Source organism: Ranitomeya variabilis, chromosome 4 (genome assembly GCF_051348905.1).
Source record: "Ranitomeya variabilis isolate aRanVar5 chromosome 4, aRanVar5.hap1, whole genome shotgun sequence".
In the NCBI taxonomy this organism is placed as follows: domain Eukaryota; kingdom Metazoa; phylum Chordata; class Amphibia; order Anura; family Dendrobatidae; genus Ranitomeya; species Ranitomeya variabilis.
In genome coordinates, this window is record NC_135235.1 from 748,075,254 (window position 1) to 748,090,596 (window position 15,343).

At 38.8% G+C, this 15,343-nt stretch overlaps 1 protein-coding gene across 21 annotated transcripts in view; it reads left to right on the forward strand.

Annotated features, from left to right (window-relative positions):
* The window catches only part of SHISA6 (shisa family member 6), a 312,442-nt gene extending 308,528 nt beyond the window's left edge, over window positions 1-3,914 (forward strand). For all 21 annotated transcript variants that reach the window (XM_077254601.1, XM_077254585.1, XM_077254587.1 and 18 more), the window contains one exon: window positions 2,285-3,914. In XM_077254601.1, coding sequence (XP_077110716.1) covers window positions 2,285-2,859 — 575 coding nt within the window. In that variant the 3' untranslated portion in view covers window positions 2,860-3,914. The remainder of the gene's footprint in view (window positions 1-2,284) is intronic.
* The last annotated feature ends 11,429 nt before the right edge of the window (window positions 3,915-15,343 follow it).

The following is a 15,343-nucleotide window of genomic DNA, read 5'->3' on the forward strand; positions in this document are numbered from 1 at the left end:
GACTCCCTATGTCCATCTGGTGGATGGCTAGCTGCATCTTCTCTGGTTCACAAGTAAGGTTGGCCAAGTAGGGCCGGAATACGTTCCATAGATGGGACCTCTGGATAGCTGTGGGTTTAATTTCACATCCTCAATTGACCCACCATCATGGGGAGCTGCTAAAAAATCCAAAAAGAATTTCACTCTTTCCTTTGTCAGTGTAGCTACCCCCAGGAAGGGCACAGGCTTTCTTGCCTTGATGAGTTTTCATCATGTTGACATGGAAGACCTTCTGCCTCTTCCTCATTTGGTCAATAGTGACCATGTAATTTACGTTATTGAGGCACTGTGTACAAGGTACGAATCTTCCCAGGTGGCCTGAAACTTGTTCTGGGTCATCGGGATTATGACTCAAACCTTCTAACCCACTTCGTACACCTACTCTCGGGCATTTCGGTCATGCCACAGCCTCTGGCTGGTCTGGGCTTGCAACATATTTTCACGCACTAGCAGCATCAATGGCTGCATTTTGTTACAAAACCGCATGAAATACTCGATGACGAACCCTTAAGGAGTAACACGTTTTCCTTCCCAGGATTCCCTTACCAAAGGGACTCCGGACTCATCTCCAGTAGAGGAGCTTGAAGGGAGAGAACCCCGTTGAGGCCTGTGGTGCCTCTCTGTAAGCAAAGAGCAGGTATGGGAGGTACTAGCACCCACGGGACTCAACCAGCATCTTAAACATCTGCTTAAAAGTACCATTGAATCATTCACACAAACCATTGGTCTGTAGGTGATACAAGCTTGATACCCATGCTGCACCTGCATTTTCTTAGAGGACCTGCAATAAACCAGACATGACCTGAGTCTCCTGATCTGTAATCATCTCCCTGGAAATCCTACTAGAGAGCATATAGCCAAAAGGGCATCATCCACCTTATTGGCCCTAATTGAGGACAGAGACACTGCCTCCAGGTACTGTGTAGCATAGTCTACCACAGTAAGATTGAACCATTTTCCAGAGCTGCTGGGGATGGCCAGAGGCCCAACGATGTCAACAGCAATCCTCTGGAAAGGCTCCTTTATCACCGGCAAAGGGATCACGGGAGCTTTGTGGCAGGCCCCAACTTCCCCACCCACTGACAAATAATACAAGGATGACAGTAATTGTCAACATCTGTCGCCATTTTGGGCCAGTAGGAGTAGTGGGGCAGCCAGACCTGGCATCATTTGGGGGTCGTTGAGCAAAAGGTAGAGAGAGTCAGCTCTTTTTTCTATGGCCCTGATTTGAGTTCGTAGAGAAGCTATGCTCCTATGGTTGATACGAGGATGACAGTGACATTGGATCATTTTCCTCAATTAAAAATAATTACAGTCTAATATTTGTACCCTTTTGTTTGATTTGGTTCTTTATCTGTTTTTATGACTCGTGTGAAAATCTGATGTAGGTAAAACTTACTCCAAAATGGAAAATCCTGAAGGGTTCAAAAACTTGAATGCACCACTATAAAGTATGTGCCTTGACAAGGCACCCACTTTCTGGTGGGACTTTGAACCAAACATTTTTCATAAATGTCCTTCCCAAGCTAAAAGCTATAAATACAGAGGGTTGTGAGAATCCAGCGTTAATTAACAACAGCCTTAATCATATGGGAGGAGATCAGCCAAATATGGCGGCCATCACCACCTTCATGAGTGCACTGGAAAATACTGATCTCTGAATAGAATAAAAGTAAGTGTGAACAGGTGTAAATGCATACGGACGCTGCTGCATTTCTTGTTTTATATATGATGCAGATAGATAGTATTTTACGCTTACACCAATTTCCCCCCTACTACTATTTTTGTTATAAAAAGGTGTTGGCTGATGTTGTTAAGGCACTAGATTGCTTAGGGATCGGCTCAAAATTTCACATTAGGCACGCTCACGGCTTGACCAGCATCTTGGTCACCCTGGATCTCCAGGCTGGTGGGATCTGGCATCCAATCAGGTTTACTTCCCAACCTGAATTGGCTACATAGAGTACACACTGCCATCCTTGGAGCTCAACCCAACTGTCCAACCAATAATATACAAAAGGTCTCACACACTGGTGTGTTTTATATGTATTTTGGTTTTCAATGGATTTTTGATACATTTTGGTGTCTCCTTTGAGATTGTGTCTTGCAGGTTTCATCTCCATTCCAGCTCCTTAATACATCTCAATGACTCATTGTTTCCAAGGTCAAAAGATTTGAAGATCTATGATCATCGAAAGCTCAAAAGAATTGTAGAGTCTAATCGTCTTTATTTCTTTTTTTACAGCTGACAAAGAAGCCGATGAATATTATATGAGAAGACGGCACCTTCCCGATCTGGCTGCTAGAGGGACGCTTCCCCTAAACGTCATAAAAATGACTCAGGATCAGTCGAACTATAGAGAGAGGCCGAGAAGACCTGTGCGGGCCATGTCTCAGGACCGAGTCTTGTCTCCGGACAAGAACATGCCGGAAGAAGGGTACGGCATGCCATATGATCGAATTCTTTCAGATGAGCAGCTTCTATCTGCCGAACGGCTACACTCTCAAGATCCTCTACTGTCACCAGACAAGGCCATGACCCTCAAGAGGTCTGACTTTCAAGAGAAGTCTATGTCAAGAGCCATTTCCCAAACGGATGTCTTTGTTTCCACTCCCGTGTTGGATCGTTACCGGATGACAAAAATGCACTCTCATCCCAGTGCCTCAAATAACTTATATAATACGTTGGGTGTGAACCAAACTGCTGCCAAACGCCAAGCCTTTGCTTCACGAAGGCACAACACGGTCGAACAACTGCATTATATTCCCGGACACCACCAACAGTACCGCACAGCTAGCAAAACAGAAGTGACTGTTTGATTTACGTGTTGTGGTTTGTAGATTATCGTTATAGACTGAAGCAGTCCCAGGATACCACACTAAAGTGGCCTTGTGGGCCAAGAAGACCGTCGATTTTATGTCACATCGGTCAACCTCATGCCCATTGCTCATTCTTGTCCGTGTCACGAGTGGTCACACAAAACAGAAGAAGCTGGATTTGAAAGATAGGGTCGTTGAGGGAGTAATCTAAGGGCTTATCTTTGCTAACATGCTTGGGTTTATCGATGGGTTCATCAAAAAGGAGACTTTTTTTGTTTTTGGTAGACTTGGTCAACCATGATCATTTGTATATTGACTGTGGGGACGGAGCCTCCTGGCTGTAGTACCAACATGGCCAATTATTATTTCTATATGTAGCATGTAGTCAACTCCTTAACGCCTCACGTTCTTCATCGGTCCATCCGGTAGGTTGCTGGCATTTCCCTCTCGGTGGTGAGGTTGTAAAAGTAAAAACTCACTTAGTGTGGTGGAGAGGATTTTATCTGGAAGAAGGGTCATCTTTTTACAAAATATTTATTAGTGCCTATAAATCGTCTGCTCTCTTAAGGTAGGAATTAGTTGGGGTGCATCTCAACAAGCACAAAAATAGAGTCCATCGTCCATCCATCCAATTTTTATCTTAACGATCTTTGTAAATAGACGTGGTAGGTTAGATCGGGGCGGGAATTTCTTCTAGACGATGATGACGTCACGAGTCTGTAAAATACATGGATATTTTGTAAGAACTTCTCTGGACCTCACATGCCTTCCATCATAACGGTGACTTGTGTCTCACCGTCGGCTGGTGAAAACATTTTCGACTTCTTCAAAAAAGTTGGAAATGTTTGCCATCCTCACCGCTGTTTTCAAACCGCTCGGCCATCGTATTAAAATAAACCATTTTTTTTTAATACGACTCGTGATGTTGGGCATATGTAGATTACTCATGTTGTAAAAAAATATATAAAAAATACTTGTATCTAAAAAAAAAAAGTGAAATCAAAAGTTTAATTATCCTGTTATAACTTTTATCTAATATATTAGACGTGTTAAAATTAAAAATAAAAATAAACCTAAGCTTACGGGAAAGAGGCCATTCTACGACTCTGTAGATTTTACTAAATAAATGACCCATATTATTAACATACTTGTGCCATATATTTCTAAAACTAAGTCTCATTTGCAGTTTTTTTCTATGTTTTTTAAAATAAAAGTTAAAAAAAAAAACTATTTAACCTTAGGTATTACAGTAATACCACATGCACACCCCCAGGCTTGTTACATTTTTACAAACATATATATTCAATATAAATATTCAGTGTAATTACGTTTCTCGGCGGTCATCTTTCACAGACATGGACATTTTCTAGTGCTACGTAGTCGACATCGTTTTCTAGACATATACGATATGACATTTTGTAATCAAAACTGTATAAAAAGAGAAAAAAAATCCCATTTTCGCTTTCTAACCAAGCAAACACAGGCAGCAGATGTTACATCGACACCTGCAGGCTTCCAGAGGTATTACAGTCTGTAAAAATAAAACGGAAATAAACATTGTGAATTTTTTTTTTTTTTAATTTTAAAAATTCTGCAATATTAATTTTACACCAAACAAATGATTTTTAAGCTCTTTCAATTGGTGAAACATTTTTTTTTTTTTGTACGGAAAATTAATATGTCTGACGGCATAATTGCACAAATAAGTGTCTTAGGTTATAAAGTCTTGGTTGTTTGAGTTGAAAATAAAAAATTAAAAAAATCTTGGTTGGTTTAGACTTTAGAATAGTGAATTTCCTGTGTTTCCGGAAAAAAAAATTGAACATTTTTGTATGTGCGCTCTCGTCTTTCTCGACAGGGTTTACATTTTAGTGTGATGTGATTAATTGTAAAAAAAAAAAAAAGAAAAAATGTGAAAAAATGAAATAAATGTAAAAAAGTAGAATTGATTAAAAAATATATATACACCTATATATAATTATGAATTTCACCAAAAACATTTAATATTTCAAAAAATATTAAAAAAAGAATAAACTAGTCAAAAAATCCCCAGTTTATTTTATGGCAACGCATATAATTTTATTTTTTGGGGGACAGATTTTTAGGGTGGTCATTCCATCAAAACCAGCAATAAAATAATTTTCAAATTTGTTTTTGTTAATTTTGTGGCTGTGAAATAAAATCATATTTTTTTAAGTTCAAGTGAAATTGGGCAATTAACAATAAATATATAATAATAAAAAAATCAATCAGCTGTGCCGTAATCTACAAGAAATAAATCTTTTATTTTGCCTTATTTTAGGCTAGTTTTAGATGAAAAGAAAAATAAAAATTGCCTATAGATTTTTTTTTTGGCGTTCAATATGCGTTGTCTGTTGTTCTGCTTGTCATATATTACACTGGCATCTTAATTTCATGGTATACTAAACTTCAGACATAAAATGTACATTAGAGGAAGCGAAATGTTTTTGTAAGGTGTGTAATAAATTATGTATGAAATGAAGGTGAAATGTTTTTAACCCTGGAGACTTCGTCAGCTCGTAGAAGCTGGGAGGTGGGGAGGTAGATAAGGCAATGGTATACTGTTGACATCGTACTTTGAAATAAAGGATATTTACCCTTTGAAATCTTGATGGACTTTTCGTATTATTGAGATTTTTCAAAAATGTTCTTCAATTTTTACCTAATTTTAAAGCACCTACATCTTGTACAGAAGAACCCATTTTTATAATATGGTGGAAAACACAGAACCTAGGATCAGAGGGAACCTTCTAAAAACAGGAGGACTACTACAATTTAGAAACTTTGGCCAATTTTAATAAGGTGTGAAGAGGCAATTTTTCAGAGTTTCATTTTGCCAGATCGCTTTATCAAAAGGTTTCTGGGAAGAATTGTCCCACCAGAGAATCCTTTGGTGGCTCCATATCCAACAGAAAACAACAGTAGTCCTCAAAATAATCTTCTCCATCTCCAGTCGGCCAAAGGAATGACATTTGGAAGAAAGTTAAGAGAGAAGACGATAGCAGGTGAGAAGTCTCCCTATGAAGATCAGAGAAAGAGTGGAGAGGTTGTTAATAAAGTCCAAACTTGGGCGTGAACTGTGGTGGGGCCTTCTTGACCACGTTGAGTTGACTGTCAAATTAATGCTATTAGTGTTGCTTTAATCCAATGTATATAAAATGTGCAGTCTTCTAACCTTCTGACCAGAGATGAGTGGATCGATCTATGGTAGATCGAATCTGAGTTGACTTTTCTGAAATTTGCAATTCTATGCGAATACAAATACTTTGAGATTTGAGCTTTGCAAAGAAAAAAAAGGACTGACCGCATTTTTGGTTGTCAATTTACAGCTGGTAAATAGTAAAAATAAGAAAAATACTCACCTTACCGCTCACCTTTTTGGCCACCCCAATGCTCACTGGCCATCATCCGGTAATCTACTTTCTGCGGGATCTATGGCCTCTTCACTATCTCTTAGGACTTGGGGCAGTGAACAGGCCTTGGTGGTCTCTGCTCATTGTGAGGTCATGACCTTACAAAGTGCACTGATTGGGATAATAGTCCTAGCCTATAGGTAAGACAGAAATGCAGCATGCAATGCCAGAAAGAAGACTGGATTTCTGGTATCTAGCAGTAAACAGGGGGCAGCCGGAAAGGTGAAGAAAGAAGATGACTGGACGGCTGGTATCTAGCAGTGCACAGGGGGTGAATAGAGAGGTGAAGACCGGATGGTTTGTAACAAACAGCGAACAAGGGTCATTCGCAGAAGGGAAGAAAGAAGACCGGACGGCTGGTATCTAGCAGTGAAAAAGAGGCAGCCAGAGACGTGAAGAAAGAACAAGACTGGACGGCTGGCATCTAGCAGGGGACAGCTGGAGAGGTGAGGAAAGAAGAAGACCGGAAGGCTGGTATCAAGCAGTGCACAGGGGGCAGATGGTGAGGTGAAGACCGGATGGTTCGCATCAAGCAGCGAACAATGGTCATTCACAGAGACGAAGAAAGAAGAAGACCGGAAGGCTGGTATCTAGCAGTGAACAAGGGGCAGCTGGAAAGGTGAAGAAAGAAGAAGACCGGAAGGCTGGTATCTAGCAGTGAAAAAGAGGCAGCCAAAGATGTGAAGAAAGAACAAGACTGGACGGCTGGCATCTAGCAGGGGACAGCTGGAGAGGTGAGGAAAGAAGAAGACCGGAAGGCTGGTATCAAGCAGTGCACAGGGGGCAGATGGTGAGGTGAAGACCGGAAGGTTCGCATCAAGCAGCGAACAATGGTCATTCACAGAGACGAAGAAAGAAGAAGACCGGAAGGCTGGTATCTAGCAGTGAACAAGGGGCAGCTGGAAAGGTGAAGAAAGAAGAAGACCGGAAGGCTGGTATCTAGCAGTGAAAAAGAGGCAGCCAAAGATGTGAAGAAAGAACAAGACTGGACGGCTGGCATCTAGCAGGGGACAGCTGGAGAGGTGAGAAACGAAAAGACCGGATGGCTAGTATCAAGCAGTGAAGAAGGGAAAGCCAGAAAGGTGAAGAAAGAAGAAACTGGTATCTAACAGGGAACAGGCGGTTGCCGGAGAAGAGAAGAAAAAAGACTGGACAGCTAATGGCCTGAGAGGTGAGCGATGAGGTATTATTTTTTTTAAGTCTTACATTCATTATGCTGTGTGATATGGAGAGATCCCAGAGGATAATAAGGAGTATGCAATGTGCAGAGAATTTATTCACTACAAATCAAATTTTGGGGAAACCTGCAAATTTTAATGCCAAATGATCGACTCATCACCAATTCTGAATACTCCCCGCAATCCTTAGCAGTGCCAAGTTCTGAAGTAGAGGAACAAGTAATGTGAAGGTAAGATATAGATTGTTTCACTCTGTCTTTCTTGTGCTCCAGGTTCTCGATAGACCATGAGAACATAATAAGACACAATCAATGGAAATGGAATTTCAGGGCCAAATTCGAGCGAACGGCCAAATTATAATGTGAGCTCTAATGTCTGGTAATAATGAGACCCCCCAATAATAACAAAAGAGCACAACCCTGATCGGATGGGGCGGCCATATATCTTCTCTCATACAGATATGAGAGCTAGCGTCGCCCTTGTTCTCAACCAGTGTGAGGGAATGACAATCCCCCGTAGGGAGAGAAGCCCATCACATCATCCTTCTTTGTCACTTCTGCCCAAGTAGACAAATGTAACATGACAGCCCCGATCTGAAAGCTAACGAGAAAATAAAAAATCCCTCAGAAGGAAAAGCTTTCGAAACTGTGCCCATATGTCGTGGTGAAAAGACACCGGGGACCTGAAGCTTCTAGGAAAACGACTCCCTGCGTCCTGAGGATTGTAATGACCCGAGAACAAGGAGCCGAAACAATGAAACTGCATTTACCACACGAGGAATCTACACCTGATCCAACGAGGAGAAACCGGGGCCAGCAAAGACATACCGCCTCATAGTAGTGTATTATATCAGTATTACATAGTTATATTCTTCTATTTAGGAGCAGTATTATAGTAGTTATATTCTTGTACATAGGGGCAGTATTATAGTAGTTATATTCTTGTACATAGGGGCAGTATTATAGTAGTTATATTCTTGTACATAGGAGCAGTATTATAGTAGTTATATTCTTGTACATAGGGGCAGTATTATAGTAGTTATATTCTTCTATTTAGGAGCAGTATTATAGTAGTTATATTCTTGTACATAGGGAGCAGTATTATAGTAGTTATATTCTTGTACATAGGGGCAGTATTATAGTAGTTATATTCTTGTACATAGGAGCAGTATTATAGTAGTTATATTCTTGTACATAGGGGCAGTATTATAGTAGTTATATTCTTCTATTTAGGAGCAGTATTATAGTAGTTATATTCTTGTACATAGGGAGCAGTATTATAGTAGTTATATTCTTGTACATAGGGGCAGTATTATAGTAGTTATATTCTTGTACATAGGGAGCAGTATTATAGTAGTTATATTCTTGTACATAGGGGTAGTATTATAGTAGTTATATTCTTGTACATAGGAGCAGTATTATAGTAGTTATATTCTTCTATTTAGGAGCAGTATTATAGTAGTTATATTCTTGTACATAGGGGTAGTATTATAGTAGTTATATTCTTGTACATAGGGGCAGTATTATAGTAGTTATATTCTTGTACATAGGGGTAGTATTATAGTAGTTATATTCTTGTACATAGGGGCAGTATTATAGTAGTTATATTCTTGTACATAAGGGCAGTATTATAGTTATATTCTTGTACATAGGGGCAGTATTATAGTAGTTATATTCTTGTACATAGGGGGCAGTATTATAGTAGTTATATTCTTGTACATAGGGGCAGTATTATAGTAGTTATATTCTTGTACATAAGGGCAGTATTATAGTAGTTATATTCTTGTACATAGGGGCAGTATTATAGTAGTTATATTCTTGTACATAGGAAGCAGTATTATAGTAGTTATATTCTTGTACATAGGGGTAGTATTATAGTAGTTATATTCTTGTACATAGGGGCAGTATTATAGTAGTTATATTCTTGTACATAGGGGGCAGTATTATAGTAGTTATATTCTTGTACATAGGGGCAGTATTATAGTAGTTATATTCTTGTACATAAGGGCAGTATTATAGTAGTTATATTCTTGTACATAGGGGCAGTATTATAGTAGTTATATTCTTGTACATAGGAAGCAGTATTATAGTAGTTATATTCTTGTACATAGGGGTAGTATTATAGTAGTTATATTCTTGTACATAAGGGCAGTATTATAGTTATATTCTTGTACATAGGGGCAGTATTATAGTAGTTATATTCTTGTACATAAGGGCAGTATTATAGTTATATTCTTGTACATAGGGGCAGTATTATAGTAGTTATATTCTTGTACATAGGGGGCAGTATTATAGTAGTTATATTCTTGTACATAGGGGCAGTATTATAGTAGTTATATTCTTGTACATAAGGGCAGTATTATAGTAGTTATATTCTTGTACATAGGGGCAGTATTATAGTAGTTATATTCTTGTACATAGGAAGCAGTATTATAGTAGTTATATTCTTGTACATAGGGGTAGTATTATAGTAGTTATATTCTTGTACATAGGGGCAGTATTATAGTAGTTATATTCTTGTACATAGGGGGCAGTATTATAGTAGTTATATTCTTGTACATAAGGGCAGTATTATAGTTATATTCTTGTACATAGGGGCAGTATTATAGTAGTTATATTCTTGTACATAAGGGCAGTATTATAGTTATATTCTTGTACATAGGGGCAGTATTATAGTAGTTATATTCTTGTACATAAGGGCAGTATTATAGTTATATTCTTGTACATAGGGGCAGTATTATAGTAGTTATATTCTTGTACATAAGGGCAGTATTATAGTTATATTCTTGTACATAGGGGCAGTATTATAGTAGTTATATTCTTGTACATAGGGGGCAGTATTATAGTAGTTATATTCTTGTACATAGGGGCAGTATTATAGTAGTTATATTCTTGTACATAAGGGCAGTATTATAGTAGTTATATTCTTGTACATAGGGGCAGTATTATAGTAGTTATATTCTTGTACATAGGAAGCAGTATTATAGTAGTTATATTCTTGTACATAGGGGTAGTATTATAGTAGTTATATTCTTGTACATAGGGGCAGTATTATAGTAGTTATATTCTTGTACATAGGGGGCAGTATTATAGTAGTTATATTCTTGTACATAGAGGACAGTATTATAGTAGTTATATTCTTCTACATAGGAGCAATATTATAGTAGTTGTATTCTTGTACATAGGGGGCAGCATTATAGTAGTTATATTCTTGTACATAGGGGGCAGTATTATAGTAGTTATATTCTTGTACATAGGGGCAGTATTATAGTAGTTATATTCTTGTACATAGGGGCAGTATTATAGTAGCTATATTCTTGTACATAGGAGCACTATTATAGTAGTTATATTCTTGTACATAGGGGCAGTATTATAGTAGTTATATTCTTGTACATAGGGGGCAGTATTATAGTAGTTATATTCTTGCACATAGAGGACAGTATTATAGTAGTTATATTCTTCTACATAGGAGCAATATTATAGTAGTTGTATTCTTGTACATAGGGGGCAGCATTATAGTATTTATATTCTTGTACATAGGGGGCAGTATTATAGTAGTTATATTCTGGTACATAGGGGCAGTATTATAGTAGTTATATTCTTGTACATAGGGGCAGTATTATAGTAGTTATATTCTTGTACATAGGGGGCAGTATTATAGTAGTTATATTCTTGCACATAGAGGACAGTATTATAGTAGTTATATTCTTCTACATAGGAGCAATATTATAGTAGTTGTATTCTTGTACATAGGAGCACTATTATAGTAGTTATATTCTTGTACATAGGGGCAGTATTATAGTAGTTATATTCTTGTACATAGGGGGCAGTATTATAGTAGTTATATTCTTGCACATAGAGGACAGTATTATAGTAGTTATATTCTTCTACATAGGAGCAATATTATAGTAGTTGTATTCTTGTACATAGGGGGCAGCATTATAGTAGTTATATTCTTGTACATAGGGGCAGTATTATAGTAGTTATATTCTTGTACATAGGGGCAGTATTATAGTAGCTATATTCTTGTACATAGGAGCACTATTATAGTAGTTATATTCTTGTACATAGGGGCAGTATTATAGTAGTTATATTCTTGTACATAGGGGTAGTATTATTGTAGTTATATTCTTGTACATAGGGAGCAGTATTATAGTAGTTATATTCTTGTACATAGGGGCAGTATTATAGTAGTTATATTCTTGTACATAGGAGCAGTATTATAGTAGTTATATTCTTGTACATTGGGGCAGTATTATAGTAGTTATATTCTTGTACATTGGGGCAGTATTATAGTAGTTATATTCTTGTACATAGGGGTAGTATTATAGTAGTTATATTCTTGTACATAGGGGGCAGTATTATAGTAGTTATATTCTTGTACATAGGAGCAGTATTATAGTAGTTATATTCTTGTACATAGGAGCAGTATTATAGTAGCTATACTCTTGTACATGGGAGCAGTATTATAGTAGCTATACTCTTGTACATAGGAGCAGTATTATAGTAGTTATATTCTTGTACATAGGGCAGTATTATAGTAGTTGTATTTTTACATTTTGGGCTTAGTTCAGCGAATTTAGCCTTTCGATCCATATTTCATCAATACTCAGCAGTACAGTATGGGATGTGTACAATTCTTTGGCATCTCTTGCTTTCTATCACATGTGGGATAATACGGACATTTCTTTGTTAGTCTTCTCTTTATCCCCTCCTCACTATGGAATGATTATCTCTCCACACTTTACATCACTAGTCTTTGTAATCAAACACTGATTAGCCCATTTTCAGAGATGATGGTCAGTCACTGTTCAGACACTGGAGGACGTCTACTTTGAAAACCTCTAATAATCCCCGGTATGTGATTAGAATTTCCAGATTTTATGTATTATCTCGTCACGTACTGGTTTTCGGCCTTTTTTCTCCTCTGTTTTTCGGACTCTCAGCGTCGCCCCTCGTTGAGGGTCTCTTGTCATTTGCTGCATTTTTCCATTAATCAGTGGCGGATTTCGAGTCCTGGGCCTTTATGATCTGCAATAATCCTGTGGTTTTTATGCCGGACGTCACTGACCAGCGCTAAAAGAAAAAAGTCACGAAGCCTCAGAGATCCGATACCGCTGCGAGTGTGTCATTAAAGGGACATTAAAAAAATGATTTCCTCTTTACCAGATGACAAAACGTAAATTACAACAAAATAAAATACAACAAAAATAATTTTCCCTCAAAATGAAGCCGAGGAGCGATTTGACGGCCGCAAGAGTCAATTTCCGACAAAAGCAAAAGCCGTGTCTCTTTATATAAAGATGTTTTTTTTCTGTAAACCATTATTTTGCCTTTTTGTAAACGGCTGTAAAATTGTCAACCTCGTTGAAGCCTCTCGAAAAAAAAGCAATTGAGAGCGGATCGAGACGGTGAATCATCCTGAAAGCTGGCGCGCGTCGGGGTAGCTCATCTTTATGTATGCTAACAGTGATGAGCTATTACTGTTCACAATTTTCGGAAATAAAATAAATGGGAAAAAAAAGTTGCAGTCTTTGATTTCTGTTTAGGAACACATGAAACATGGAAAATCTAAATCAGAGGTCTTAAGCTGTTGTGAAACTACAACTCCTAGCATGCGATGTGAGCTTATACCTGTCCAAGCATGCTGGGAGTTGTAGTTTAGAAAGTGATGAAGATCCAAAGGTTCAAGGGCCCTGATTAAATGTTAATGAAAACCATGGTATTATGGGCTCACCTGGTGAGGAGGAGTCTGGAAGCCGAAGGTCATGGTCAGCAGCGAAGACCAGGGGCGATGACGCAGTCGAGCTGGACCTATCGGACAGTGCATGCAATCAGAAGGAAAAAAGAGGGAGAGCGGCACTTCCGGAGGCTCCGTAAAACAAGGATTTTATTAACAAGCCATAAAACAAAAAAAGGTTAAAAAAACTGACACATTTCTAGCGTCCAGGATGCCCTCAATCATACATGCAATACAGCATATTGCAGCAGGGCTACGGATAACCAAACGAATAATAAAGACGTATATGCAATAAGGTATCTTGCAGCAGGGATATTGTTAACCACAGGAATAGCAAAGATGTATATGCAACAACCAGATATCTTGTAGCAGTGATACGGTTAACCACAGAAATAGCAGGGATGTATATGCAAGAGGGTTTCTTGCAGCAGGGATATGGTAAACCACAAGAATAGCAGCAACATACATGTAATCAGGAATCGTGCAGCAAGGATATGGTTAACCATAGGAAGAGTATAGATGTACATGCTATCAGATATTTTATAGCAGGGATACAGTTAACCACAGAAATAGCAAAGACATATACGCAATCAAGTCTTTTGTAGCATGGATGCAGTTAATTGCAGGAGTAGCAAATCCATACATTCAATCTGGCCTCTTGTAGCAAGGATACAGATAACCCCAGGATTAGTAGAGAGATATATTTAATCATGTATCTCACAGGGGGATACGGTAAACCACGGGAATAGCAGAGATGTATATTCAATGAGTTTTTTTGCAGGAGGGATATGGTAAACCACAGGAATAGGAGAGACATACATGCAATCAGGTATCTTGTAGCAGGGATACAGTTAATCACAGAAATAGCATAGACATATATGCAATAAGGTATCTTGTAGCAGAGATACGGATAACCACAGCAATAGCAGAGACATACACTCACTGGCCACTTTATTAGGTACACCTGTCCAACTTCTTGTTAACACTTAATTTCTAATCAGCCAATCACATGGCGGCAACTCAGTGCATTTAGGCATGTAGACATGGTCAAGACAATCTCCTGCAGTTCAAACCGAGCATCAGTATGGGGAAGAAAGGTGATTTGAGTGCCTTTGAACGTGGCATGGTTGTTGGTGCCAGAAGGGCTGGTCTGAGTATTTCAGAAACTGCTGATCTACTGGGATTTTCACGCACAACCATCTCTAGGGTTTACAGAGAATGGTCCGAAAAAGAAAAAAAATCCAGTGAGCGGCAGTTCTGTGGGCGGAAATGCCTTGTTGATGCCAGAGGTCAGAGGAGAATGGGCAGACTGGTTCGAGCTGATAGAAAGGCAACAGTGACTCAAATCGCCACCCGTTACAACCAAGGTAGGCCTAAGAGCATCTCTGAACGCACAGTGCGTCGAACTTTGAGGCAGATGGGCTACAGCAGCAGAAGACCACACCGGGTACCACTCCTTTCAGCTAAGAACAGGAAACTGAGGCTACAATTTGTACAAGCTCATCGAAATTGGACAGTAGAAGATTGGAAAAACGTTGCTTGGTCTGATGAGTCTCGATTTCTGCTGCGACATTCGGATGGTAGGGTCAGAATTTGGCGTAAACAACATGAAAGCATGGATCCATCCTGCCTTGTATGGAGCATCTTTGGGATGTGCAGCCGACAAATCTGCGGCAACTGTGTGATGCCATCATGTCAATATGGACCAAAATCTCTGAGGAATGCTTCCAGCACCTTGTTGAATCTATGCCACGAAGAATTGAGGCAGTTCTGAAGGCAAAAGGGGGTCCAACCCGTTACTAGCATGGTGTACCTAATAAAGTGGCCGGTGAGTGTATGTGTAATCAGGTCTCTTGCAGCATAGACACGGTTAACCACCAGAATTGCAAAGACATAAATTAAATCTGGTCTCTAGCAGCAGGGATATGGTTAACCACAGAAATAGCAGAGACATATATGCAATCAGGTATCTTATAGTGGAGATACGGTTAACCACAGGAATAGCAGCGACGTCTATGCAATCAAGTATCTTGCAGTAGGGAAGCTAAGAAGTAGTCCTGAGATGCTGGAAAGCAGGTAGGAGCTACAGGGAGAACAATTAGCCACATGGCGGAGCAATTTATAGGAAGAGGA